The following is a 27,977-nucleotide window of genomic DNA, read 5'->3' as shown; positions in this document are numbered from 1 at the left end:
TCGTAAGACACTGGATGCAGACCATTTCCAATTAGTCCTAATGAAAAAAAAAACAGGATCACATTGAAATAAAAAAAAAACTATATTCTCCGTATTCAATTATTGTTTTAAGTATATATAATATGTTCCCGTGGTAAGTTTATTTTAAGGCCTTTTGGAAAGGTTGGTCACAGCTAAGTCCGTGTCCACTAGTATTAATCCACAAGTGTAACAGTTCCGCACTTTTAGTTTGGTAACTGTTGGCCTAATCGGACCGTCTTATGGCGCTGCGTAGAACATTGTATAGCAAAACTCTTTATATCACAACTGTTTATGGCCACATACTTTTTTAATATCGTAATTACATAAAATACATTTTCTTAGACAGGTCTTGCTCTAGATATTAAAAAAGACATTATTTATCATAAAAATGTGTGTCTGCGCCTTTACCAACGTTTGTAAGAATTACAATTATATTATAATTTAAATGTCTAAATAAAAGTCAATGGTTAAAATTGCCTAAAATCGTATTAAATGTTTGTATTTTTGTTCTGAATACAAATAGTCGTATTAAATATTAATTAAAAATAGTTGTGTTAACTAAAAATCAACATCTTCAACGATATCTAATAACCGCCGGAAAAAAGTCGTATCCTATTTACATGATTATTCAATTTTTTCACTGGCGAACTGCGAATTTTAAATCATAACGTAGACACTCCCACACGACTGGAGGTTACGCCACTAAGCCGCATCACTGTAGAAGTGGAAGGGGGGATACAAAACGTCATCCATTCATAAGCCCAGATACACCATTTCATTACAAACCACCGTCGTGTACGTACGACTGATACAAACTTCAGCACGCGCTATTTATACACGAGTTTCGGACGAAAACTTTTTGGTGTTTTGGTTTCAAACAAGATGAGCGGCAATTTCCTCACTATTCCCGGGGACGATCCCATCCAGAGGCGATCTCGGGTAAGCCATTTTCAAGTTCATATATATTACATAAAGTATACTTTGTACATAAAAAAAATAACAAAAATGTATAGATAAATACGGAGAATATTTTTTTATTGTCTTTAAAAATACACTTAATCTATAACAGTGTGATTATTCAAAATACAGAACACATAATAAAGAATTTCAGGCAGTCGGTTTAAAATAGTAGATAGTGTTTTATATATTGTACTCTTCCATGTAATTCAAGTTAGGAAAGGAAAATTATGTGAAATAGGCATAAATTGAAATGCGAGGGTCATATCGCAAATGGCGATTTCCTCCATACAACCACTGGCATTACCAAGGTAAAATTGAACGATAAGCCATTGAGTGACAGATGGGGATGAAAACCCAATGTATATACGGAGCACTTATAATACAAGTTAGATAAAAATAATTATCTACATAATGCATAAAGTACGTCTGAGTCCAATAATAATACTACGGCATCTTGAAACCTAAACATAGTTACGCATATGCACTACTATATTCCATTAGGGAACCCTAGCGAATTAGCAAGATTATAACCGTTGGGGGCTTAACTTACTATAAGGGAGACCACGGCCCGGATAGCGCAATAGAAGTCCACCCGCAAGATGCACAAACGGCCTTGGTCGAAGTCAGGCCGCTCTCAACAAGTTCTTTTGGAAATGTTTCTGTAAAGCACATGTTCAGTGCACGGTCTACGGTTTAAGTGATAATGGTGATGATTGTATAGGAGTTAGGCGTTGTTACGACTTTACTAATTTTAATAGATTCGTTAACCTCTTGTAAAACCTAAATAGTAAAAATACAGAGTTGAGTGGCAAAGTCTGCTGTACCTAAGTACTTCTAACATGAAAGATACCAAGAGTAAACTTAGTTCTTGTAGTCAGTAGATGTTCAATTTCTCTTTAACAAGTCTTGTCATCGTGGCGATCTTTAAAGAAAGCCGATGTCTCGACAGGGGACGTCTATTGGCTGATGTGAAGATGATAAGTTGTAAAACTTGGTTAATAAGACTCATGATACTTGTAGATGTCGTGTTAGAAACACAATACTGTTAAGCGAACTATATCACTTAGTATTAAGTAAATAATTTGTATGTTATTTTTTAAAAGTCTCAAAAGTAAAGCCATTTGTGATACCCTTAAATATTAAGACGTCAGTAGTAGTTGTTCTTAACGTTACAAAACACACAACATCAGCACTGAATAATGAAATTAAAGATTTTTGTCGGTGTTTCCATAGAGATTTAAGCATGGAATACCCGGTAGCAGAAAACCGTTAAACATATAAAACGTCGTAATTATATGACAAATAAAAATTACCACCTAACAATTGATACGTACTTAGTACGTATTTCAATGTAAGCACTGATTAAGACAGTGTGTGGGTTCATTCAGTACCAAGTGATCTACAGTAAACAATATTTAAATTTGTTTAACATAGCTCATGAGAAATATACTTTACTATTTAGTACGCGGATATGAATATTTATAGATTCGTTTTCAAAACCGCTGTAAAACGAATAAATATTTATGCAGTGAATAAACATTGTTACTTGACTTCTTTGGGCAAATATTAAAAAATATATTAAAAAGTTGCCTGAAAATTGTGCTATTGCACGTAGTAGTTGATTACATTAAAAGTAGCCCTAAATTACAGGAGATCATCAAAATGAAATTGCGGCTTAAAAGGTTATGAGTATGATTAGATCATTAGGGTGGGCAATATACCATTTCTAAAAGAAAACAAAAAGAAAACTGTCATTCTTTAGAGACATTTTTCAAATAGGTTTTTCAAGGATTCCTTGGCAAAAGATGAAATACTTTGAATGCTTTTTTTCGTAATACTTGTTATTTATTCTATGTTAACTTCTGATTTAAAATGTAGTTATTTATTTTGTACCATCAACAATGTAATGGTTACATTTATGAATTATTCCAATGACAGTATTTCTCTAACCGAAATTAAACGGAAATGCTAAACTACAAATTTAAAAGTTATATCATATGTCGGGTGTGATGTTATGTAAATTTTCAAAAGAATATTTTAAATACGTCACGAAATATAATTTTAAACGACTGTGAAATTAAAAACAAAAATATCATTAAATTCTTAAAAGTATTGAAAGAAAAAAACCTTTGAATACAGGTTTACTTTGTTATCTAGTTGAATAATTTTAGCCTGTAGATATATTAAAAAAAAAGTTGACATAGGATGCTTTTTTTGTTTTTTTATATTTAAAGACTTAAAAATTATACGCCCGATTGGCAATACATATACATAGCTTTTATTTTTGTCACGACGTCTTTATGCGAAAGTTCGCTTATGATTCATTACAGAACAGCGTAACAATAATTACAGAGAGTTCCTCAATTAGTCTAATGAGTAATAAGTAACGATGGCAAATAGCCGATGGCGTTTATTTTCGGAAGTGAGCAAGGCATTATCGTCACCTGTATAGAAAACACATTTACAATGAACGTAACATTGACACTGTTAACCTTCGTCTTAGTTCATGGTACGTTGTTCATTTTATTTTTCTTTTGGCACCTCTTGATAATAATAATATATCGAAACTCCGTTTTACATTTAATTCTACTGATTTTCGTTTGCGTATTTAAAATAAAATGCTAATACTATATTAGTGATTACTTTCGTTACTGTTGTCTCTCCCTTTGAACGTCATTGACATACCCACACTGGCTCAATGAGCCACGGGAAAGTCTATGCTCGTAAATTTTCTACGAGATCGAATCACGAATGGATATACGTAAACGAACAATAATTACCAGGCAGCTTGGCGGATTGGCAAGTTTAAATGGCAGTTGCTAGGCTACAATATACTCAGAAAAGATAGCGTCTGGTGCCTTAAAGTTCTGGAGTAGAGAGTACAGACTGGCTATGGTAGCATAGGACACTAGGTAGACCGACAAGCTTTTTAAGACCATCGGAAAATACTGGATACAAATCGCTTTTTGCCGGTGTTCTTGCATATCTTTAGGGAAGGCTGTATCTAACAGTGGACGTAAAATGATGTTAACTAGTAAGTTCGAAAATCAAATTTTTCTTTTGAAGACCAACGAAAATGATTTTTTATTTAACATTTTTATTACAAATAGATAATTATATAAAAAATAACGCAAAAAAGAAAATATTAAATCTGGTAGTGAATATGACTTTACATAGCTAACAATTTTCTTTTCTCTTTTTAATTGTCGCTCATAAGGCCATAAATAATGTCTACGACATTTATTTATACATTTTTTAAAAACTTCTTAGTAACAAGATAAGTTATAAATTAGTAGGCCATGTTCCTACTAGGTGAAATATGTTAAACCCCTCTGTAAGCCTACGCAGAGTGTTGAAAAGAAAATGACCTGTGACGTGCGCTGTGTCTTGTTACAAAATAGTGCACCACAGATGCTACTTCTCCTTGAAAAACCACAATGGTTAATGCCCTCGTCGCGCAGGAATAAAAAAGTTTAATTGCGGGAAATATAACGTAATAAAAACCTTTAAAAATACATGCAATAAAGTGACATGAACTTTTGGGCGATGGCCAACTTTACAAGGTGTAGCTGATCCGAACGATTGTTACACAAACTCAAAGATAACAAACAGCAAACTGCTATTAGCTTTTTGAAAAAAGAAAATGCAGCTATGACGTCATTGCTGTAATAATTCAGCCTAATAGGAAATCCTTTTTTATATAACAGAAAAAATCAAGACTGTCATTAAGAGTACAGAGAAAATTAAAAAAAAAAACTTCTTCTCTTAATGTAATTTTAACGTCTTTGAAAAGTTCTCAATCTTAGAAAAACTTTTCATCAACGAAGATGTAAATGGACAGCGACCACAAGGCTGCAATCTAAAGCTCTGTCTGGGTGATCTGATCAGGTTCTAACCACGCTCGATAAAGTTGTCGAAGCACCATCGAATATACAACGCCGATGACGGCTCAGATAGCGTAACATATCCGCGATAAACTTTCCAAAAAGAGTTGCGATCCTCAATTGTGAGTAATACAACTCAAGGAGGGTAAAAGTTATTGAAAGATTTTGAAAATTATAACAGTAATAGATAGTAAAAATATTTATTACTGGGTTCTTAAAAAAGAAGCGGCTTGTAAAACCAGAAAGTACGTAATAAAAATGCATCAATGTACGTTCTTAACACTAATAATCATACCGCATACTGCACGAAACCGCTTTGAGCAAACACATCTTAATAAGATTTATAACGACCGTGCAGCATAAATTTGCCAAACCAAAAACGATAATATGGCGAGTTTGCATTCCTGTACTAATTTTAACGCGTAAATACCAGAAGCATTCCTGTGAATTCTCCAAGAGCTCAGACGGAAGCGTGAGTCAAGAGCGCATGCGCCGACGTCAGAGTGATCGTTCAAAGACGAATGTTACTCCGAGGCCGGGCAGGCACGGGGCCAAGGCGGCGGACTGATTCATATATTTGTCGTACTTTACCGGCACGCATCGTTAACGATGTTTTCAAACTGGTAATTCATAGTCGGAGGTGGAACACTATTTACGAAACAATGAAACTTCAAACAAACCCTTTCGTTCTAAAACACAATTTTTTTATTCTACTTAAAAATCGTAAAAGTTATACTAATATAATTTTAGACCAACCAACTTAGAAACTATTCAAAACTAAAGATAAAAAAAAATCTTTGAACGTCTCGATCATATGATTTTTACCAAAACCGAATTTCTTTTACCAAAATCTATAAAACACAATAAACAAATAGTTATTGAGGGTCAGTGTGAAACGTTTCGAAATGTAACATTCGCAAAACAACAGGTGATGCGTTTGGTACATTTCTATTATCGTATTTTGCGTTACAACAATTTGTACAACGTAAAAGAAAAGAGATAATAAAAATGTTTTTCAACATATTTACATCGCTCGAAGGCCACATTTGTTCCGACGCGTTTTCACGTTTTTCTTCAAAAGTTTCTATCAGACATAATCACCCATACTTTATTACATTTAATCTTGCCGATCAGTTAAGAATGAATTAGCTCAGTTGGCGTTTACTATCAACGGTATCCAATCTTTAGCCGCTCTATTTTATTCTCTATTCTAAGACAGACCAAGATTTGTGTGACAGTTTTAAGACCTAGTTTTGGCGTCATGCATTCTTTACGATTGACGTCATCAAATATTAACCGAGATATTTACCGAACTAGCCATGTACATACAAATTAAAGACAATTTTTATTCTTGCGCAAATTTGTAATAACAAGTAGTAATTTATAGGAGTATCTTAATGAACCATATATGTATAAATTACTTTATCATTTAGTATACTTCTTATTTTTCTTCATCTAGTGGCGCTACAACCCTTTATGAGTCTTGGCCTGTTCCACGACCCTTTTTCATCTCGCTCTAACCTTCACCGTTGTTTGCCAAGATGACTTTTTTCCGATACTCCTAAGATCTTCCTCTAGGTCTTTTTGGTTGCGAATCCTCTTGGATGGTTTTAACAGCCCTGATATGGTTTGTTCTTTTCAAGTGGCCTGCCCATCTGTACTTTTGTGACTTGCGGAACCTGATAATGGTTTCACTGTGTTACAAATCATTAAGCTTGTGATTCGTTAATACGTTTATTATTATCTTACGTTCTTATTACTCACTGTCCTCTTGTCGTGCCGGTCCGAAAATTGTTTTTATATTGATTTTCCCCATAAACATTGCTATTTTTATTTAATATAAATTTTATAGATATGTTATCAGGAGTCAAACTCACAGTCACCCAAAGAATCTAGAACGAGAAGATCCTTAGACAAATGGAGTGACCCGACATAGCCCAGCAAATGACGTATCAGAGGTCTGACCGCATAGCACGAGGAATTGATGGCCGCTGGGTTCTTTAGTTTCTAGAGTGAACGAACTAAAAAGATCAGAATAGAATGTCCTACCACAACATGTACATAGGCAGGTTATAGGCCACTTTCAACTGGTCCTTTTCATAATTTATAGGAAAGTTCTATGACCAGCTGTGAACGTCCCTTGACTAAAATTCTGATACTGGTGGTAAAGAATTTAACTAATAAAGAAAATATTAACATAAGAATTCAAATTCACAATAGCTTACAAATAATTTTATGACGTATGTACGTTTGCACTGATAAAATATTCAAACCGAAATCACCGCCTGCAATGCAAATAATTTTTCATTCATGTAGCCGTGAATTATTATTATCACAAAATTCACATTCTCTGCTTTTTACATAAAAGCGCTTGTACATACATCATGCACATTGTACAAAATATATCCTTTCAGTAATAATACATCGTTGTTACTTCGCTTTTTGGATAAAAAATTCACATTTATGGTCGTCTCATTGAAATTTCAAAAGCTACATTTTGTTGCTGCAGTCTACCGTTTGTTCAAAAAACACGTTAATATTTTTATACGGGTGGTGAGTGATATGTAGATTCGTTGGAACCAACCACAGAACAGTGCAAGCTTTTAGGATACAAAACATTACAAAGTGTCTCTTCAGCAAGCGTCACCTACAATATATTTTAGAATTCACGGCATCCTCAATCAAAAATAAAGCAATAGTTATGCTTTACTAGTTTTATTTTTTACTTATTTTAATAAAAATTAATAATAGCAGAAAATAACCATGATAATGCCATTTAAAAGTTTTCACAGATAGATCCAGTACAAAGTTAAGATGTCGGTTTCATAAATATATAATAAAATTTTGTAAAATGTATATTCAATACGAATTCTTTTAATGTCGAGTTGCCATTTATATCAAGAAAAAGAAAAAAATATATAAACTATCCATTAAATAGATAACAAAGAGTCTGAGCGAATAGCTTAAACAAATTTTGGGCTATCTAAAGCTAAATCTAAGCATGACCAGCTAAAATTAATATTCGATTATTACTTCAAGAAGGAAGACGTCACAAAACAACGTAAAATTAACCTTTGCTACTATTTTAAAAAGCTATTTATATAAATGATCGTATTAATAAATTATTTAATATGTAAAATATTTTAATAATGCTAATGCCAAAATTTCATTCTTTGAAGTTAATATAGCGCTCTCTCAACTACACTTTTATAAGAAAGTGAAAGGGAACTATGAGATTACTGGGCGTCAACAATTGTAAAGATGCCTTTATATGCAGACAGTTTTTTTATCCTCTATTCTGTTATTGAAAACGCAGTCCTAATCTCTTTGTAGTTTACTTTTTGATTGTGCTTGCCATCGTTATTCGATAAACACACCCATTCATATATCAAGTATGAATAACCCTTAAAATCAGAGGTTAAATATAAGTTAGTGCAAAAATAATTGAAGTCAATTTGTGAACAAAAATAGTCAACATGCTATCACACAGCGCATACGCAACGTGAAAAAACAGACTGTATGTGAACGTATATTTACCTCCTTATGACTAACTAATAAGTTGTGCATTTTCTGACGTTAACTGTGTTGGACGAATGCAATATAGTACTATCCAGACGAAACAAGATTATTCCTATGTTTATCTCTATGAACGAAATGTATGTTAAGTGTGTATGCACACAGTTTTACTATTCAGATAGTACGCCGCAACCCACGTCTACGTCTTGTAAGCCAACGCGCCATAAATGTCTGTTTACGATATTAAGAGGAAATAGCATCACGACCGTTGGTGATTGATATCTGGCAGCGTCCTCTCGCATCGTGCGTCGTGCCGATGTCGCCAACTGTTGGCAAACTGTCCGATATAAATCAAGACAAATTTAATCAAAATAAACATCCCTTCTATATAATTTTACCGATATCCGGTGATTTAAATATATTTCTAATTATAATTCCATTTTGTTTTAAATATAAACTATACGAAAATATTTTTGGTTTTTCTATCAAATGTCAAAGTTTCAAGCTGAAATAACAAAATTAACTACTAGCTTTAAAATTAGCGTTGCTCAACCTTTTGTTGGACATACGCATTTTCCATACATTACTAAATGGACCAACTGGAAGCGGCCAGTATTCAGTCTTTGGCGACTTTAACAAGATCGTCTGTCGACTTCTTAGGTGGAAGTTTTACATCGCGTATGCTGGTCCGTGGTCTACACTCCAGAACTTTAAGGCCCCGGCGGTCGCTAAGCGCGCTGTGTAGCCTACCCACTACCAATCAAACAACCCAATCTGTTAAAGACATAAATACATAGAATATTTTTAAATTTTAAGGGATCTTAACAGAATAAGCAACATATATAAATTAAAAATTAATGCCTATTTCCCTGCCCACGCCTTAAGTAAAAAAACAACTTTACCTATTGCATTCATCTTTTTATAAGTTTCCTAATAATTTGAATAAAGTTACGCATTAAAAAATACAATTTCAAGTACGGCTTGTATTTGCTATATCGATAAATAAATCGTTTAATATTTGAATATTACTTTATTGTATTTTATTATTAAAATTATTGTATTACCTTATTTGAATTATTATAGTATTACTCTTGAAAAATAAATATTTTCACATGCCCAACTGCGTGTCGCGTTTTGAAAAAGCTTAAACATTATTTACTTACGCACCAGAAAATGAAACTCTGTGAACACTGTCAGCATAGATAAGACATATTGTCTAGTTCGTTAAAAATAAACGAAAAATGTTCTTAATAACACAATGTTACAGGAACACTAGTTGTTATACATTATATGTAGCTATTGTACAGGTATTCAAACGTTTTTGTTTTGATATGTGAAAGTTATGCAAGAGTATATCATAATATTGTAAAGTATTATTTATATTGCTAATAATAGTTTCGTATATGTATTAAAATCGCAATTCAAAATATCTACCTCATATTGTACCTCGTATTTTGTATTATTATGAGCATGTACCGTTTTGAATTCTTTTCTATTATTGACATTGTTTATGTTATGGGGAAAGCCTATGCCGTGACGTGGGCGTCTATCGACTGAAAAGTAGAAGAAGAAAGATTGAGTTATTTATAGCTTGTAAATCCTTCGTATATATTTTACGTATTATAAATATAGTAAAAAAGGAAGCAATTATGTAACATAAGATATTCAAATAGTTTTACTGACAAAGAAAACTGTAGATTGGCCACAAAAATAACAAACTCAAACATTTATTTTTGCGTCGCTAAGACGATGGCATTCCTAGATATTCTATTGTCTGTCGATTACGTGGTTACAGACAGGTTGTTTAAAAAAAAAACATTCGCAAATGATGCCAAGTTATATTACGTTAAAAACATTTAAAAAATGTCATTTTATTTTTGCAGAGCTCTTCTTTGACGGATTTAATTTCAGCGTTTGACACAAAGGCGCAGACGCACAGCGAACTGCAAAAGGTCACAGCGTTCAGTGGACACTTCGACAAGAATCACAAACCCACGTTTTCTAAAGATGAATATGGCAAGTAAGTAGAAATAAATAATAAGTGCAACAGATTTTTATTTGGTACCCTGGGCCTTTTGTCTAACGTTAACGTTAAGTTTTGTAACGAGAACTATAAAATCAACTAGACAGCATCCTGTCTGCGTTTGTAACCTTCGTCGTCGTCTGCTCGAGTATCTTTGTACATTAAGTTAAAAAAATTTATATATATATTCAATAATTATAAATAAATAACATTCGAAAACATATTTTTCGAAAAATAATCAAAATCAAAATATCATAACGAAATTCCGAAAAAGCGAATAGGGACTACGGCATTCTTAAACAAATCTACTTAGAATTATTTTTAAAATTGTTTTGCTAAGTAGGAGCTTAAAGTAATTTAAATTTTTGCAAATAGAAAAATGCTCTTTTAGCACCGAAATTGAAACGGTTTATGTAAATAGATAGCTGTCGACCCAGAAATCAAAGGAATTCACATTTTTATATACATAAACAATCGGCTTTTTTCACTACCTAAACATCGATGTAATCAACTTGTTTTTACAGATGTCATATCCAGAGTTTCTAAGAAAAACAAATATAAATGTTAATAAAATGGCACATGCGTGGATTAGTATATTTGCCGATCATAAAACACATGGCCACAACGATCATAAAACCAAAATTAATATAAGATGATGATAAATGTAATGTTCGATTTTCTAAACTTTACTTACAATCTGTGCAAATAATTTAGTTCCCATGATTTTTTATACTTTCTGAACAATAGTTACGAAGCCTTAATATATTATAATAAATATAATTAGCAATGCTTTATTTCAATATTAAAGAAATAATTTTCATCACTTCCATTTATTCTTAAGTAATTCAACAAAAGGAAACTTTTTAATAAAAAATACACACCAAACTGTATTTTATATGAATATAGCCCAAATTTTTGTAACCTACTCTCTTAAACTTTATTCCATGGCCATTCATAGTAAACAATAAACACAATTTATTGATAAAATTGTCTGTATTTATACATTTTCGCCTTATACATTGTCTAATAAAAGAGACGAACAACGTCTTTGTGGATGGCATGGCTTAGTACTTCATCCATTGCACGGCATTTGATTTGGCACGTAGGAAAATCTTTCATACAAAATATTAATGTCTACAAGCAATGTTAATTTTAACTACTCTATGTGCGTACTCATCTGTAAAAGCGCTATAAAAACAATGCTCTTCCATACTTGTGCCAAATCAAATGCCGGGCGGTATTACCAAAAATACTGAAATTGTAATAACATATCTGTGTCTCTTGCAATTCGCTTGTAATATATCTCTATGCTGACTGTAATAAACTTTTCGCAATATAATTTTCACTTACAATCTTTTCTTCTCAGGCCGATCCCAGGATCGAAAACAGAATATCGGGGCGCAGAAGCGCAAGCCAGAGTATGTACAGAGATGAAAGAGCTTTGCGAGATCATTAATGAATATGGAAAAACACCCTGCAAGAGCCTCCTACCTCCTGAACTCAGCAGTGCGACTAAAGTCATTTCATTTGGAGAACTTTTTACAGTAAGCAATTTATTTAATTAAACCGAGTATGTTACAAAATTTCAAAGTAACACAATTATTAGTCCTATGCCTCGTTCGGATGTTGATATATTGAATCTCCTACAACACTCCGTTCTATAGTTGTCCAAGATAGTCTTTAGTATATCAACACATTCAAATTCGTTCAGTGGATTCTGATATATTTAACGTGTCTCTTAATAATACTATGTAATGTTTATCCTCTATAACTTTTTAACTAGTCAAATAGAGAACTTATAAGCAAAACAAACACACATGTTTTAAGAAAAGGCACATGCGTAAATTTGTTTATTTTCTAAACCTAAAACAGATGGTCTTGTAAACAAAAATATATCAAAAACCGAAATTTTTTTCGTCGTTTGAAAACGATATAATAATTTATTTGTTATTATAGAATATTTTTAATTTATAATTTAATTTATTAGTTAAACAATTTGTATTATTATTTAGTACATACGGGTCACATTGGACTGATTTTATTTATCATCTATATTTTATATAAAATTTTCTCTTATATGACAGTTCCGTGTCACTCATAAAATTTCTGGAACTTTAGGCTTAGAGACTAGAAATTCAATAAGTATGTTCAAAATAAAAAGTCAATTCAGAACGAATTTTGTCAAATTCTTTCCACTAATGGGAGCGGAGGGAACAAGAGAGGTATTATTATTTTTAACAATTACAAAACTCGGCAAGAATTTTTTTACAGTGATAAAAATAACTAAAAATGGATATTATGAAATTACACCCACAAAGTGTGACACGCCAATCAAAATAAGCGGGTGACAGCTAATATTATATAATTTGAAAGACAAAAGTTTAACTGACCGTAGCAGATAAACGATATAAGTTTTATAATATCGAACATCACAGATTCCTCGCTCGACATTGAACGCGGTGACGTTAATAAAACTCTTACAAATGCTAATGTAACAACAAATTTTCAAATCAGAGCTTCAAACGACGACATCTGTTAGGGATTTATATTTTATTAGGAACGATTAAATTGCAAGATAATAACGATTTTGGCACAACTTCTGAGGATGATACACGTTTGAAATATTCCAAGAGCGCGCCGTTTGTACGTAGGAGCATCTATTGTCAACAAATTAGTTTTATGTAGGGCTCTCTCATCCACTTCAAATGAACATCTATATAATAGTTATTATAGTTGAACAGTTATTCTGGTAAGAACATTTATAAAACGTGTATCATACGTGTATCATACACCACATCTTTTTAACATTGTTTCACCATAAATTAACCCAACGGGAAAAGAACTTTGATTTAGTCTTTAATTATGTATGATTTATTTTTTATCTTATGGTTCTAACTATAAGTAAATATATAAAAATAAAAAACAATTACAAATTTCCATCAACAGCTAGAAGAAGCTTATTGTATGAAAAAGTCATAAATCCTTTTTTAGATAATATAAAAGTTAACGGACGGAGGAAGTTTCGTTTGTATAGATTTGATCATTTTAATAACCTACGGTATCTATACACACGCAAACCTATGTTCTTATAGGTTTATGTTTAATACAAAACTCATTCGTGTGATTTTAAATAAAAAAGAAAGTTTTCGTACACAGTAAGCCTCCATCAGTGACTAGGATTGATTGGAATGCTTCCTTCTGCATTCAGCGTCTTCTGACAATCTTAACAAGGTCTTCTGTCACCATGTTAATAGACGTCTTACGCTGCGGTCCGTGGACGCCACTTCAGAACCTCAAGGTCCAGGTGGCCATTTGTTCTGGTCGCTATGTAGCCTGGCCACTGCCACTTCAACTTGCCAATCCGCTGGGCTATATCAGATATATTCTTTCCTCTACAGATCTCTTCTTTTCTTGCGATCTCGTAAAAAAAATCCCAAGTATAGCGCTATGGGTCGTTGAGCGAGCTTTGCAATGAAGCCTAGAATGAGAGATCACGCATATCCAGCAACAGCTAATGATGATGGTGTATCAGTAACAACTTATTACCGTAAATTTTTAATATTTTTTTGTGTAAAAACTGTTTAACATTCTTTAAAACAATGTCTTTAAAGAAATGTTTACAAAGCTGGAATATGTAAAAGGATGCTATTATTTACATAACCTTGAAAATTGTGTTTCATGTACAAATCTTTATGAGAGCGACGTAAACACGGACGTGTTTATACAAAGAGGAATTTGTACATATATCACAGGAATGACATGGACCCGCGCCTTTCGCGTCCAAACCGATGACGTCATCTGACATTCCATTTGACGGGAGCGGCCATCATGGCCGTGATTTAAATTTAGAATCGCATATACTAATGTCGGACTCTCGCGTAATTAATACAACAAACGAGCGGTTGAACAATACTAATTCAAAACAGGAAAAGATTAAAGAGAATTATTCAATTCTATTAGATGTGTTGTTATTGCTCCACTATTTCTTCTTTATTTTTCTTTCACTTAAGAAGATATATCTTCATTTTAATTAACTTTTTCCTTTTATGATCGATGATTACAATTTTTGTCGCATTTACCGCTTAACAATAGTGAGTAAGAGCATGTGTTCCATATATAGAGATATTATTTTCTATGTATTTACGGTAAGCTAAGGTAATTAGGGTCAAAAGGCATATCTTCTCATTTTTGTGTTCAGCGTATAGCAATGTCATCGGACGCGTCTATTCTTACGAACGGCTAACATCAATTATGAAAGTCTGCGTCCTGGCCTACTTGACCTTTTATTTTTAAAAAAATACGCTAATTTATAAGTAATAAAAACAAAATTACCTTCATATTGGGGCGCTTATTCATTATGAAATAAAAAATAGCACAAATATTCCTTGTTTATATGGTAATAATAAAAGATACAACAGATGGAAAATAAGCTATTGGAAGTGGTCTACATCCGAAGACCCTAACTAGGTTAGTGAGTGATCGTTGTACGCTGCCCTAGTGGGTCCGTAATCTGGACTTCAACCTCAATGCCCCTGCAGCTTTCTGATCTGCGCGCTTGCAACTCGCGATCCTCTGGACTATATAACCCACAACATCAATATCGTTTTCGAACATACATAAATCTCGAATGTACAAAAATCGTTTGAATGTAAATAAATGTCTGAATATAAATGACATCAATAACAATGAATGACAATTAAACGAAGCATTCTTAGTAAATATGGTGACGTAATTACTACGTACACAAACAATATATCCTTTGCAATTAAAACATTTTTAAAGTGTTTCTTGATTGAACATCAGCATATGTATCTTCATCTTTCAAAGAATTTTTTTCGTTGCTGAGATCACAAATTCGTTCTAAACGAATATTATATTTGACATGTTTGTTTTCATTAAATATTAGAGAATCGATTGACCTTCGTAACGTAGAAATATTTACGTTTCGCTCCATGGCGCTCTAAATAATTTATAACTCTTGTGTTGATGCAACGTTATTTTTAAAATTATAACGTAACACTTCAAAAAAGTTTTAATATCAGTTTGCGACTGTAATGTATAGTGCGAATAAATCTTTCTCGGCAAGATAAATATCCGTCGTTTTTAAGATGATATAAAATAGTGTTTTCATTAGCATAAATAGATTCCTAGCAGGATTTTCAGTTCTTTTTGCATCATAGCTAGCTACACCACAGTACATGGATGAAGTTGATGATGATATTTAGGAAGTATTAACAAAACCCTTGAAACTCAGAGTTTTTCATGGGTTTTGTTAATTGCAGTGTTTTTTTAATCTGATGATTAAAAAACATAACATACAAGTCAGGAATGAAGATAGTACGATAGCGTTTGGCATGGTCCAGCGGGTTGGGAAGTTAAAGTGACAGTGGGCAACCACAAAGCGCACAGAACTGACAGCGGCTGATACCTTAAGGTTCTGAAGTGGACAGCGTGGCGTAAAATGTCCACCCATAAGGTGGACAGGTTCTGTTTAAACGCTGCGGCAAGGCCGTTTCCTACCGGTCTTTTTGGAAATATACGGCTAAAAAAGTAAAATATTAAAAATTATATTATACGTACTACTACATACTTTATAGACTACATACCAAAACTTCATAAGTTTGTATAAGGATACTTTTTAATCTAAATATGTTATGATATGATATGTTTTTGTTAAAAGACTTCGCTCGATCGTGAAAATTGGGCTACTTAAAACTATCTTTATATCTTGTAATATCAACGGGTTTTCTGTATAGCACTGGAATCCTTTGTTCATTTAAATTAGGTTTGTCATAGGTTGAAGTGATTGATTTAGATCGGGTTTGCAGGAATACATTGAAAATTTTCTGCATATACCCGTACTTTAATAGGTTTATAACAAAAGAAAACAATATATTATAAGTAAATTTGAGTAAGCGTTTCGATAATTATTTTATCCATAACGAACTGTATCGAACGTGCTAATTAACATGTGTGATTAATTTAATCAATATTTTTGCAACTAATAAATTATTAATGATATAAAAATTTCAGATATATACAGTTATATCGGACAAGCTTGTCGGCATCTTGCTACGGACGAGGAAACATCAGCTCACATTCTTTGAGGGTGAAGTTTTATTCCAGGTTTGTAAAGTTTTATTATTTCCCGAATTTACGCTGTAGTAAGCTGCCAGCTCATATAATAAGAAGGATAAAGAAAAATAAGGTATTACTGTGTCAGTTGAAATCAGTAGGTATCGATAAAATAAAGTAGAATTGAAATTTTGTAGTGGGAGTTTGTAACTTCGACGACCTGCTCCCCGCCAGAACCTGATTCCTGAACTTAATCAACGCTCACTCATTCGCGGGTGGAATTTTATAATATTTCCTTAGCTGACCTCTACTCGAGAAAGGGAATATTCCGGCCAAATCTCAATATTTAAGCCAGTGTTTCCCAACCTTTTTTATACCATGCCCCACCTCAGTTTTTTTAAAATTCTTATGCCCAGCATTTCAAATTTATTTTGCATACATTTATATTTAATAAATAATTTGCTTTTAACTTTAAACTTGACGTCTAGCCTTGCATTTAAATGGCCCTAAGCGGAAGGATTAAACATATATTCATTCCATTTTCGAATTGCTCCCCTAAAAAATCAAATTACCCCTTTGTGGGGCGTGGGCCCCACGTTGGGAAACACTGACTTAAACCTTATGGTTCCAGATAACGTGATGAATTAATACATAGATAGAATTATCTTACATATATTTAGATATTCATATACGTATATACATTCAGCGTAAGTAGGCCCCCCACTGCGTGGACCGAAAACATTGATAAAGTTGCGAGAAGTAGCTGAATGCGAGCAACGAAAGATTCAAATTCAATTTTAAATGTATCATACATGTGACATTGTTGCAATATTTGGTAATTTTATGTTTGCCAGGCGCAAGCAAAGTATTCGCCAAATAATATATATTTACTGCATATTTATCAAAATTATAAATGGTACGTATGTTTGGAATCAGGTTCTCTTTTTTCTGAGGACATTTAAAACAAGTATTTTTCTTTATTCTTAAGTCTTAATTAATGTAAAACATATGTAAATTTGAAGGATATTGTTTAAACTAAAAATGATTCAGTCTCGTTATTTCGATAAGTAGAAATAAGTATATTGTCAAAGAATTTGGCAAATGAATTTAAAATTAAATAGGTTAGGTTAGAAACACATATTGATGAATTCTAAACAACACTGTTTTACCAAAGTAGAATGCTTAATATAAACTCAAGCGAATAGCTTGACAGCTTGGCTCGCGTTTGTTCATGACCAGTGGATATTTGCGCAAGGCTAGCTAGACTATAATACTATACCTAGTTACATGCCTAGTATCTTCTTATTGTATAAATATTGATTTAAAATATACTCTCCTACTACCCCTTTTAACATGATTCTCTGTTCGATTTGAACATATACCGAAAAAGACTTCTCTTGACCAAGAAAAATATTTCGCAAACAAAGAGACGATAACTAATAATATTCTTTGTGCATAACACATGACTCTCGACGAGCAGATGTATAATTTCAATACAACAGTGCCATCAACTAACTACAAAACTTTACTGAAACTTTCAGAAACGCGACGACGATGTTCCAGTATTTTTGATGCAGCCTATAGATGACATTAGAACTTACTGCGACAACAAAGCCTTACAAGCAAGAAGATCGGTTTCACCTATGCCTAATTAGTTCAATAATGTTCAAACAATAGGTCAAATTATTTCTTTATAATATATAGCCACTGTGAGTTTATCAACGTCAAACCAATACAGTAATAAATTACAATAGTTCTATTATATTAGATCATTGTTTATATACATGTATACATACACGATTCTTTAAAAATATACGATGGTTGATTCCAGATGTAAAAGCTTTAAAGGAGTGAAGGTATAGTTCATTTGTCTCCAAAAAGGTTTAACATCTATTTTCAATCTTCTCTTATAAAATGATCAATCTGAAATATGTTGCATGCAATTTATTTATTCCATTGGAATCGGACAAAATAATATCTTCTGGCAGTAAAATGTCTATAGGAATAAATAGTAAATAATTATTAATTTTATTAAGTAATTATCGGAATATTAAAAATGATTTTTCTTAATACATTATCATTACGTTAATAAAACTTATTAAAGCGTTGATTTTAGGTTAGGGTGTACCATATAATAATTGAAAACATACGAATTAAAAATTCACCCCTATTAAACTTTTACACCTAAAACCAATCATACTGTATATGATTCTTTAAAAATATAATTAAATTATTTGTTATCAAGTTCAATATAATAGTTTCAACATTCGAAAGTTTTGGAAAAATCTAGAATTAGCACAATAAATAATTTTCACCATATTCATAGAAAAAATTTCTTAACTATAAAAGTCGTTATATCTAGTATCTAGTATTATTAAATAAGAAATATACTCACAAATGTTTAAATATTTACCGCATTTCCTCTTAACACATTAAAATGTTAAAGAGAAATAATAGATAAATCAAGAATTAAATAGGTTAGGTATTAAATAATTTAGTATAAACAGAAAAGAAGGGACCCTTTGTAGAGTGTTTTATTTTGCTATTGTCTAAATCATTGTATGGACGTTTGTATGGATTGTGATTCGAGTTTAGATGGGCGTAATATAATTACCATAACGTTTTTATTTTAACATTTGTATCTTTTTTACTGGCAATTATTGTTATGACGTCATTAGGCATAAATATTCATTAAATTTTTAAATATGCAAGTTAAATAACTGCGTAACTATGTGTAACTCAGCAGAGTCCCGGGTTCGATACCGGGGGATACAATCTTATGTAACCACACTTTGTGCATTATTATAAGGGATTGCCACTGCGCACCATAATACCACACTGCGATCGCCAATCCGAATGCCAAGCGTGGTAATTATGGTAAATTACCCCATAGATAGACATATATGTATATATATAATTTACTTTAATAATTATACTTCTCATATACGTAAATAATATAATATGTAATTTATTTTAAACAACAATTTGCCCTAAAATTGAATTTAGAATTGTAATTCAATAATCCTAGTCATTTTTTTATTATGGGCTTTAAGTAAACCATTTAGTGTAAATGTATATAATAAGGGTCGATTTGTGAAGAAATTAAAATATAATTTGAAAACAATATTTTTCGTTTCATTTCATTTTTAAGTGTCCAATACATTTCGAATCATCACTGAAGGAACATTTTAATAACGAAAAACAGATTGATTAGCCTTTGCACGGAAAACATTTATAAAGAATAATTTTTTACACAAAATTAAAATAGTACCTCTGGACATTTATCGAAAGCCACAAATAATCTTTCAAAGAGCTAAATGTGGCTAGCAAGCCGCTGGCGAACCGCGTGATATATTCCGAGTTAGAAATTTTTTGATCTCGTGCGAAAAGATAGAGACATATATATGGCTACAAAAATATTGCAATATTGTCAATCCGCGAGCATCGACCAACAGCTGGCTTTTAGCGAAGAGGGAGTAACCATCTTGTTTAAAATACGACGTGGAGCCTTTGAGCCAATCCAAGATCTCGAAGGCCTTCCAATCCGTCCAAATACTAGTACGTAGCGAGGCTCCCTGAGAGCATCCTAGAGCTTCGTTACTTTAAATCAGATCTTAGGTTGGCAAGAGAAACCTGAGCAGCAGTGAAAATTAAGCCCCAAAAATATCGGTTTACGAACGAAAACCTTTTTAAAAGAGAACCTTTACTTTTAAAATTCTTATGTTATCCGTTATTATCTCTGCGATTCAATACAAAGTTATTTAAACAAAATCAATTATCTGAAATTGAACAATGTTATCAACTTCAAATAATTAAAATCGATGCGTCGCAATCTAATCGTATTTATCGACCAATCAAAGAAAAAAACAAAAGATAACGTCCACGTAGAGCATAAAGGAGTTTCACTTTTGTTTTTATTAGAGTTTAAATAAACCAGAGGTGATTCTGTTAATAAATTATAAGTGAAAGTGTGAGACGCTGTGAAGTTATAAGTAATTAATCATATTAAGAGGTTTGTATTTGTTTTTAATGATCAGCAAAAGAGTTTGTACAAGGGGCTTAATTTAACTCTTCAGTCTTGTTCTGGATATACCTTTCATCCTTTAATCCTATTCTTATATTCTTATTCTATATTACTTTCTATTGTAATCAATAGTAGTTTCTTGCAATAGTAGTATCTTTCTATTGCAAGAAAGTTCGCTAACAGTTTAAAAATAAAAAAAATCCTGGTGCTTAATTAAATTGTACTTTGGCGTGAAATCTTGTCAGGCTTGGGACATCCTGTGATTTCAAATAGGATCAGTGGGAAACATTCTGCACTCAGAGTCTTCTGGCGAACTTAAAGTATTTTGTATACCTTATGTTTGTGTGTCCCACGCTTTTTGGTGCTATGTGTCCACTGTCACTTCAACTTGACCTATATTATAAAAAAAACTACAGTTTTAACAATAATTTGATATGAAGTTTAAGTAAAAACAATTACTTCACTAAGCTTAATAGGATAATGTGTTCATGTATCATGTTTAAGATCCATCGCACACTATTCACGTCCCAGAGGAATACGCATCTTTTCTATTCAGTTTAATATAATTTCGGGTGTTTTCTTTCAGATTGATATTTAGCCAATATCTTAAAGTATAAATCTAACCGATGATACTGTACAATGATACCACGTGTAGAAGATATCAGCGAAGACGTTAATGAAAAGAAATTAGAAAGTGAATTAAACTATGAATATGAAAATATTAGACGTAAGTAAAGAACATATACAGGATACTCGATAACTTAAATAAATTGTTTTAAAAGTGTTAAAAACTATAGAATAAGTATAACACACGTTTATATTTTTACTTAATTCAGACGCTTAGTTTACTATTATCTAAAAAATATAGATCTATTTCACAATGAAATTAAATACTCTTTTGAGTCTAAACTACTTTTATATATTTTATTATTTGTGAATTTCAATGTTTTGTTTTTTACTTATAATTGGCAATTCAGTCTCAATAGAATTTTTTAAGGACATGTAGGTAACTGTATAGTGTATTTATGATACTAACAAAATAACTTTGTATAGCCTATATCAATATTGGTGCAACCTTTTAAATGCTCTTACATAATAATATGCTCTTATTATTATTAAACCTAGCTTTAAATTTTACTTAAGTAATAAGTTAATAAACTTTATAAAAAAGTCGTTATTCATCCTACCTCATATTTTTACACACATACAGACATATTTTTACACGTGACAAAATCTGATGTATCGGCCCGAGTCTACGCATCCAGATTTTTTAATAGGACTCTTACTACTGCCCAAATGGCATTTGCAGATTCCGAGGGTATCACGTTGCAGGGTATAGGGTGCGCCTAGCCCAAGACCTCTTTTAAGGCAGCAAAGCTCGAGGGCTCCCAGAGGAACCTCGGCTCAGGCCGCTACATATTACTATTTTACCGGATTGTATCTCCCCTCCCAGAGGACTTGTGCTAACTATGCAGAAGCTAAACCATCTCAACGACAAGTTTAGATATCTTTTATTTATTTTTTATTAATTAGTTTATTGTTATGCTTTCCAGATGTCAAGTGGTACGATCAACTTCTACTGAACAGGCCTCTAAAGGTTCTTTTGGCTATATTAATAACATCTATAGCATTACCGCTTCTGATATACCAATTTTTGTTTTTCCCAAGCGCCGATTCACCTCCCGCTGATGGATATTCCACAGGATCATGCTTGCTACGGAGGGCGGTTCGACTGCCCTGTGGAGTTGGAACAATGAATAACACTGAGTGCCACCCACAGTGTTGCTACGACCCCGACAACAGTTTTTGTTTCCACAGATTACCGTCCCGTTTCTCGTACATTCTTGACCGCGAGTGGTCAGAAAACGTGACTCTTCAACCAAGAATATCAACTGTACCATTTTCATCTCAAAACAGTATCGTTTCTTTAAAAATATCAATCGATGAACTCACTCCAACACATTTATCTATTAACTTCTATAACCCACAATACGCAACACTCTCGCGGAAGAAAATTGATCAGAAATATTATAAATATGAAATATCATCGCCCGAAATGAATGTTGTTGTTAACTCGTCGAGTGGAAATATCTTTAACACTATAAGAGGTCCGTTGATAGCGTCTCAAAACATATGGGAGATAGCATTCAGAATAACTAATGAATCTATGTTCGGTTTGGGTGAGATACCTCTGAATCCAGGAACAGTTAAAGTATTATACAACCACGATAAAGGCCTGAGCTCAGTTCCTCTAATCTTCGGTAAATTAAACGATTCATTTCATGGTTTACTAATTGATTCTAGTACACCAACAGAAGTAACTATTCGTGGCGAAAATCAAATAGTGGTTCGAAGTATAACAAGTTTTGGACTAAAATTTCATTTGTTTACTGGACCGAAGCCAGAGGATGTGATGAAGCAAGTGATGAAATACATAGGATCATTCGAAAAATTTGAGTATTGGATGTTCGGAGCTCATATCTGCAGGTATACATTGAGTTCATTAAATCAACATCAAATTGAATCGATATACCAAGTAGTAGCTAAATAAAAACCCACAAAAAATAATTAAACGAATGTACTACGTCACTTATTTTTAAAGTTATTGGCATTAAATTTACTTTGTATGCCTTTCTGTTATTTTGGCTACAAATCTTTTTTTTTTTTCGAATTTTCCTATACTATATGTCAAACTATGTGCTCAAAGTTATGGCTAGATATTTTTTTAATTAAATTAATGAAGTTCATTCGAATCTGAGTAAACGTAGCGTTGATTTAAGCGACAATCTCAACATCCACGAAAGTTTTAATTATTTTTCAATTCTTTTAAGTGAATGCATAGACACGTAAAAACTTTGTCATTTAATAGCTATGTTCGAAATTTTATAATCATTTCCTGTGCCGCGAATTATGCGATTTTCACATTGATAAGATTAGAACATAAGAGGAAATGTTTTTTTAAAGACAGATTGACAAAAAATATAATTATTGTAAACATTTCAGTGTGCTTTCTGAAAATTTAGCGAATACATTTACCGAATTTAATGATTTCATGACAAAAGCTACAAGACAACGTCTACCCTATGAAAGTCAATGCGGACCAATACCCATTGTGTTTAAAACTGATCAGTGCGATCCGGCCGAGAACGATATAATTAACAGAGGCCTGCGATTAATTAGACGAAATAATAAACGCTATGTACCACACGTATCGCCATATGTAAGTACCGTAACAGTAATATAATTTTATACAGTTTTACTGAACCCGCTGTACCAAACCTTATGTATGAAGCGCTGAGACGGTCGGAAGTATCGGCTGCTCTATTCCGTCAGTTCACCGACAACGCTTACGGTGGTGGAGCTTAAGCTTTTTTGTCTTCGGCCCCTGTCTCATCACGCTTTCCTAGGACGCTGAATAGCAGTTTCGTAGCACTATTATAATAACCGACACAAAGCTGCCCTCTCGCACACTATTGGAACGTGGTCTCCTTTTAAAGCATGTCACCCCATGAGGCGTTCATTAAAGCTTTACACTTTATGGCTTATTTCCAGTAAAATAAATAATGTAGCGACTGGAAACAAGATTCCTAAAGAAGTCATAGTACGTTTTAACAGCTTTGATACCACAGACCCACTAAAGGGCATACAGCGTTAGTCCTTGGCAAAAATACAGAAAGAATTTAGTAAAAATAAGTTATTATTCGTTTTAAATATATTAGGCACGCTTTCGTTCAACAAGCCGTAGATATGTCAATGCTCAGGATATCTCCACGCGATCAAATCAAGAATGCGGAAATCTCTATACAGAGAAATGTAGCTGATATAACCTAAACCCTTAGCAAGTTATAGTGCCTACATAGCGAGAAGAACAGATGGCCGCTGGGCGTAAGATATCCACCCACAAGGTGGACAAAGGTCCTCGTTGAGGTCTAGGAAATCTATGGAGAGATCTATGTCCACTAATAGACGTTTTACGGCTGAAATTATGATATTTATCTATATATACTAGAGCTTTTCTCAATACAGTAAAGATAATAATTGAATATGATACTAAAATTACAATGATATGTGCCGATAATCCGAAATTTGTGTAAAAGTGAGTAACCTAAAGCTTTTTGCAGCTGCGTCATGTAGTCAACGAAACAACTGAAGAAACAGAAGTAAACAACGGAACTAAAAGAAGCTGTGCGTCTATCTTATCAAACTTTGAAAGACACGTGATACGCAATTCAAAGAACTTAGAACTATACATAGGGTCAGTGGGAAACGATACAGTGCTATATCTGGACTATAACTCAATATCATCGGACTTAATGAAGAAGTTATGGGATTATACTGTTGACGTAGATGGATTGATTTTAGAAAACAATTGGCCTTTGGATGAAACTGAAAAATTACATAATGAAGTTTATTTATTCTTACCGTACTTTAACAAAGTAAGTTTTATTTTTATTTCATCATTAATCAATTACTTTTTAAAAGCCATATTATTAAAATAAGTGCAAAAAGTGTAAGTTAGTGACATGGATAATAATAATAAAAGACTTGCGCAGATATGGAGTGATAGACCAGTAGGACGTCCATGAATAAGGTCGACAGACCGTGGTCATATGAAGGGTCCCAGATGAGACTGCGTGCGTGCTACTTCCCGCCGGTCTCATTGGACATTTATATGGCAGGTCTATATCCAACAGTGAACATTTTACGATTGAAATTAAGATTATGATGAAGTTAGACACTCTAGACATCTTGAGATATCTTGTCACGTAAACATTGTCATATTCAGTCGACCTAGGTACTTATGCTGAAAAGAGAAAATAGAAAAATCGTCGCGATGATCTTTAGATAGATTCTAAATTTGCTAATTTTCCTGCTAACCAGGCAGACATTGTTCCGTCTTATATATAATCGATTTCTAGCTAGTATAAATAATCAATTCGAAACTTAATAGATAGTAAAAGTTCATTCGTAACACTGTTCTTATACGTACTGTTCTGTACATGCAAATAAACAACATTGACCATTCTGTATTGTTATACATAAATAAAATATTTTAGTATATTTTTAACACGAGGTACTATTAGGCATATGAAAACCGATGCCACAAATAGCCCAACGTATTTATTGATATTGCAAGTTGCAGTATAATTTTTTTTTAATTATATTTTTTGCTATGAAAACTTAAAGATGAAAAAGATGAATTAAGTCTTTAAAGGAAGTTATGACGTGAATAAAAGAGTTAGGAATTAATTTTTATATTTGTAGACATGGCCTAAATATTTAGTAGCATAAATTGTTCTATAAATTTAACTAATATGCCAATATTTATTAAACAAGAAACTGATTTAAAATATAATAATGAGTATAATAACTCTTCTGTACAGAACTTTGAAATTGCGTTAGATCGGACACTTCAATGGAACGTCTCTCTACCCAACGATGGTGGTAAACACTTTTACAAACATAACCTATACGGAAATAACTTCATAGAGGCAGCTCAGAGAATATTCGAAAAAGAGCTACCAACATGGTCGACAAGCCAATGGATGAACGGAAATATAATTGTAAACAGGCAAAATGTGGATACTTCATGGACAAGTTTTCATAAAGAATTGATTGCGATGGCGTTAGGCGGAGTCTCTGGACATTGGTTCTGGTCTACACCAGTATGCGGAGACAGTGAACACTTCGAAATGAATAGACATAGTCAACTGTGCCTAAAGTGGTATATGGCCGCTACATTTTTCCCAGTTCTTACAGTTAACTCCAAAATCGTACAGAGAGACCCGATTCAATTTGAAGGAACGTACAGATCATACATTAACAATGCTCTAAACCAAAGACTAAGTCTTCTTAGCTACTTCTTTACAACTCTTCAAAATGGACCATTGCTACGACCTATGTTCTATCAGTATCCCGGAGTAGCAGAACTGGAGAATTTAAATACTCAATTTAACGTTGGTGATAACATATTAATAATTCCTAATTTACAACCATCTCAAACTCATGTACACATTTGGATGCCTCCTGGTACTTGGTATGAGTTATGGAGCGGATTGAAACTTAATGCGACAGTAGGTGAAGCTATTACAATGACCTCCACCGATTCTGATTTTCTAGCGTTAATACGTGGTGGGTCGATTGTGCCTCTTCAAAAGGTAAGCTAGCTATAAATAATTTTTTTTAGTAATCTTAATCAAAATATATTAACCATTATTTCGGTACTCGGTATTAAATATTTGATTCCTAACTAAAATCTAATTTTTATCATTTCTTATCATCGAATCTACTAGACATGGAAATCCTCCGAAGATTTCCAATAGAACGGGTTGGAAGTGGCCTATACCCAGCGTCTTCCAACGACATTAACAAACTTTTCTGTCTGCATTGTACAATAGTAAATACAAGCAGTAATTAATTTCATCATTTCAACCATAGAACTTTTGCTGGCTTTAGATCTTCCTCATATTAGTAGATTACTAACAGGACCAGTTAGCTGCAGTTGGGTTTTTGAATCCGCTGGGCTTTTACGATTACTTCCGTTCGTCTAGGTATCTCTCCATTCCTAATTCGATCACATAGAGAGATCCTCAGCATAGCCTCATTCTTGACTCGGTGACCGATTTTAAACTTGCCCAAAAACCCCGAATTACTGTACATTTAAAATTTAACTCCAAATCAATGGATTATTTACAAAACGCCTGTGATATAATATCTTTGGTTTTGAGTTTAAATGCTGTTTGGTTTGAGGTGTCACTGTTCTCTTTACAATAACAAAGATCGAAGGTTATTTTGCGATCCCCAGATGGCGTGGTTTTATTTTTTACTAGAATGAGAACCACCGCTTAATGTCATCTTCCATCTTTTAATATTATTCTTTCAAGTTATTTCATAACATATAGTTGTTCATAACTTTACCCTATTGTCCATTTTCAGGATGTAAGACTCTCCGCAGAGCAAACCCGTCGAGATTCAAATTTTGCTTTAATCGTAGCTTTAGAGTGTACAAATGGTACAAGCAACACCACTGGTTGTAATGCATCGGGTCACATCTACATGACATCGAATATCACCATCAACTTACAAGCGGATACTGAAAATCTTTATATAACTGCAAAAGGTGATGGATACGAAGCCCTTTGTGACTCTAGAGCAGCTATATGGGCGAGGAGGATACAGGAAATTAACATCTATGGACTCGACGAAGAGTTGAACAACTTTGACAATCATAAACAAATATTGACATCTATCGACTTATGTCAGTTGGAAGAAATGAGCGAAATTCACTTTAAGTTTGCGTAATACGTATCAAAAATAAATGATATTGAACCTAAGAAATAATTGTTTTGTTTTGTTTCGTCTTTCTGTTTATCTTTTTACCTTGTTTTAAATTACGAACGCAAGCAATTTAACTTTATAGGATGGTAAGAATATATATCCATAAATAAATTAATTAATTAAACTAGTTTATTAC

The 27,977-nt window shown here is 32.9% G+C and overlaps 2 protein-coding genes across 2 annotated transcripts; both read left to right on the top strand.

The window, feature by feature from the left end:
- Window positions 1-815: 815 nt before the first annotated feature.
- LOC137923378 (actin-binding Rho-activating protein-like) lies at window positions 816-18,493 on the top strand. The gene is made up of 5 exons (XM_068766619.1): window positions 816-960; window positions 10,265-10,401; window positions 11,771-11,948; window positions 16,438-16,530; window positions 18,021-18,493. The coding sequence occupies exons 1-5, from the start codon at window positions 904-906 to the stop codon at window positions 18,132-18,134; spliced, it is 579 nt and encodes a 192-aa protein (XP_068622720.1). The 5' UTR covers window positions 816-903; the 3' UTR covers window positions 18,135-18,493.
- Window positions 18,494-20,402: 1,909 nt separating this feature from the next.
- On the top strand, window positions 20,403-27,827 carry LOC137923262 (uncharacterized). The gene is made up of 7 exons (XM_068766457.1): window positions 20,403-20,491; window positions 21,090-21,230; window positions 22,057-22,990; window positions 23,507-23,723; window positions 24,625-24,939; window positions 25,888-26,661; window positions 27,440-27,827. The coding sequence occupies exons 2-7, from the start codon at window positions 21,143-21,145 to the stop codon at window positions 27,803-27,805; spliced, it is 2,694 nt and encodes an 897-aa protein (XP_068622558.1). The 5' UTR covers window positions 20,403-20,491; window positions 21,090-21,142; the 3' UTR covers window positions 27,806-27,827.
- The last annotated feature ends 150 nt before the right edge of the window (window positions 27,828-27,977 follow it).

The sequence above is a fragment of the Battus philenor genome, unplaced genomic scaffold (genome assembly GCF_028537555.1).
Source record: "Battus philenor isolate CCGP_79_NKW_IND1 unplaced genomic scaffold, ilBatPhil1.0.hap1 SCAF_21, whole genome shotgun sequence".
Classification (NCBI taxonomy): Eukaryota; Metazoa; Arthropoda; class Insecta; order Lepidoptera; family Papilionidae; genus Battus; species Battus philenor.
This window is presented reverse-complemented; position numbering and strand designations above follow the sequence as displayed.

Coding starts and splice junctions, on each gene's coding strand:
- LOC137923378 (XM_068766619.1), top strand. CDS start 904: ATGAGCGGCAATTTCCTCACTATTCCCGGGGACGATCCCATCCAGAGG. Junction 961..10,264: donor CCATCCAGAGGCGATCTCGG/GTAAGCCATTTT, acceptor TTATTTTTGCAG/AGCTCTTCTTTGACGGATTT. Junction 10,402..11,770: donor TCTAAAGATGAATATGGCAA/GTAAGTAGAAAT, acceptor TTTTCTTCTCAG/GCCGATCCCAGGATCGAAAA.
- LOC137923262 (XM_068766457.1), top strand. CDS start 21,143: ATGATACCACGTGTAGAAGATATCAGCGAAGACGTTAATGAAAAGAAA. Junction 22,991..23,506: donor TTCGGAGCTCATATCTGCAG/GTATACATTGAG, acceptor TAAACATTTCAG/TGTGCTTTCTGAAAATTTAG. Junction 23,724..24,624: donor TACCACACGTATCGCCATAT/GTAAGTACCGTA, acceptor AGCTTTTTGCAG/CTGCGTCATGTAGTCAACGA.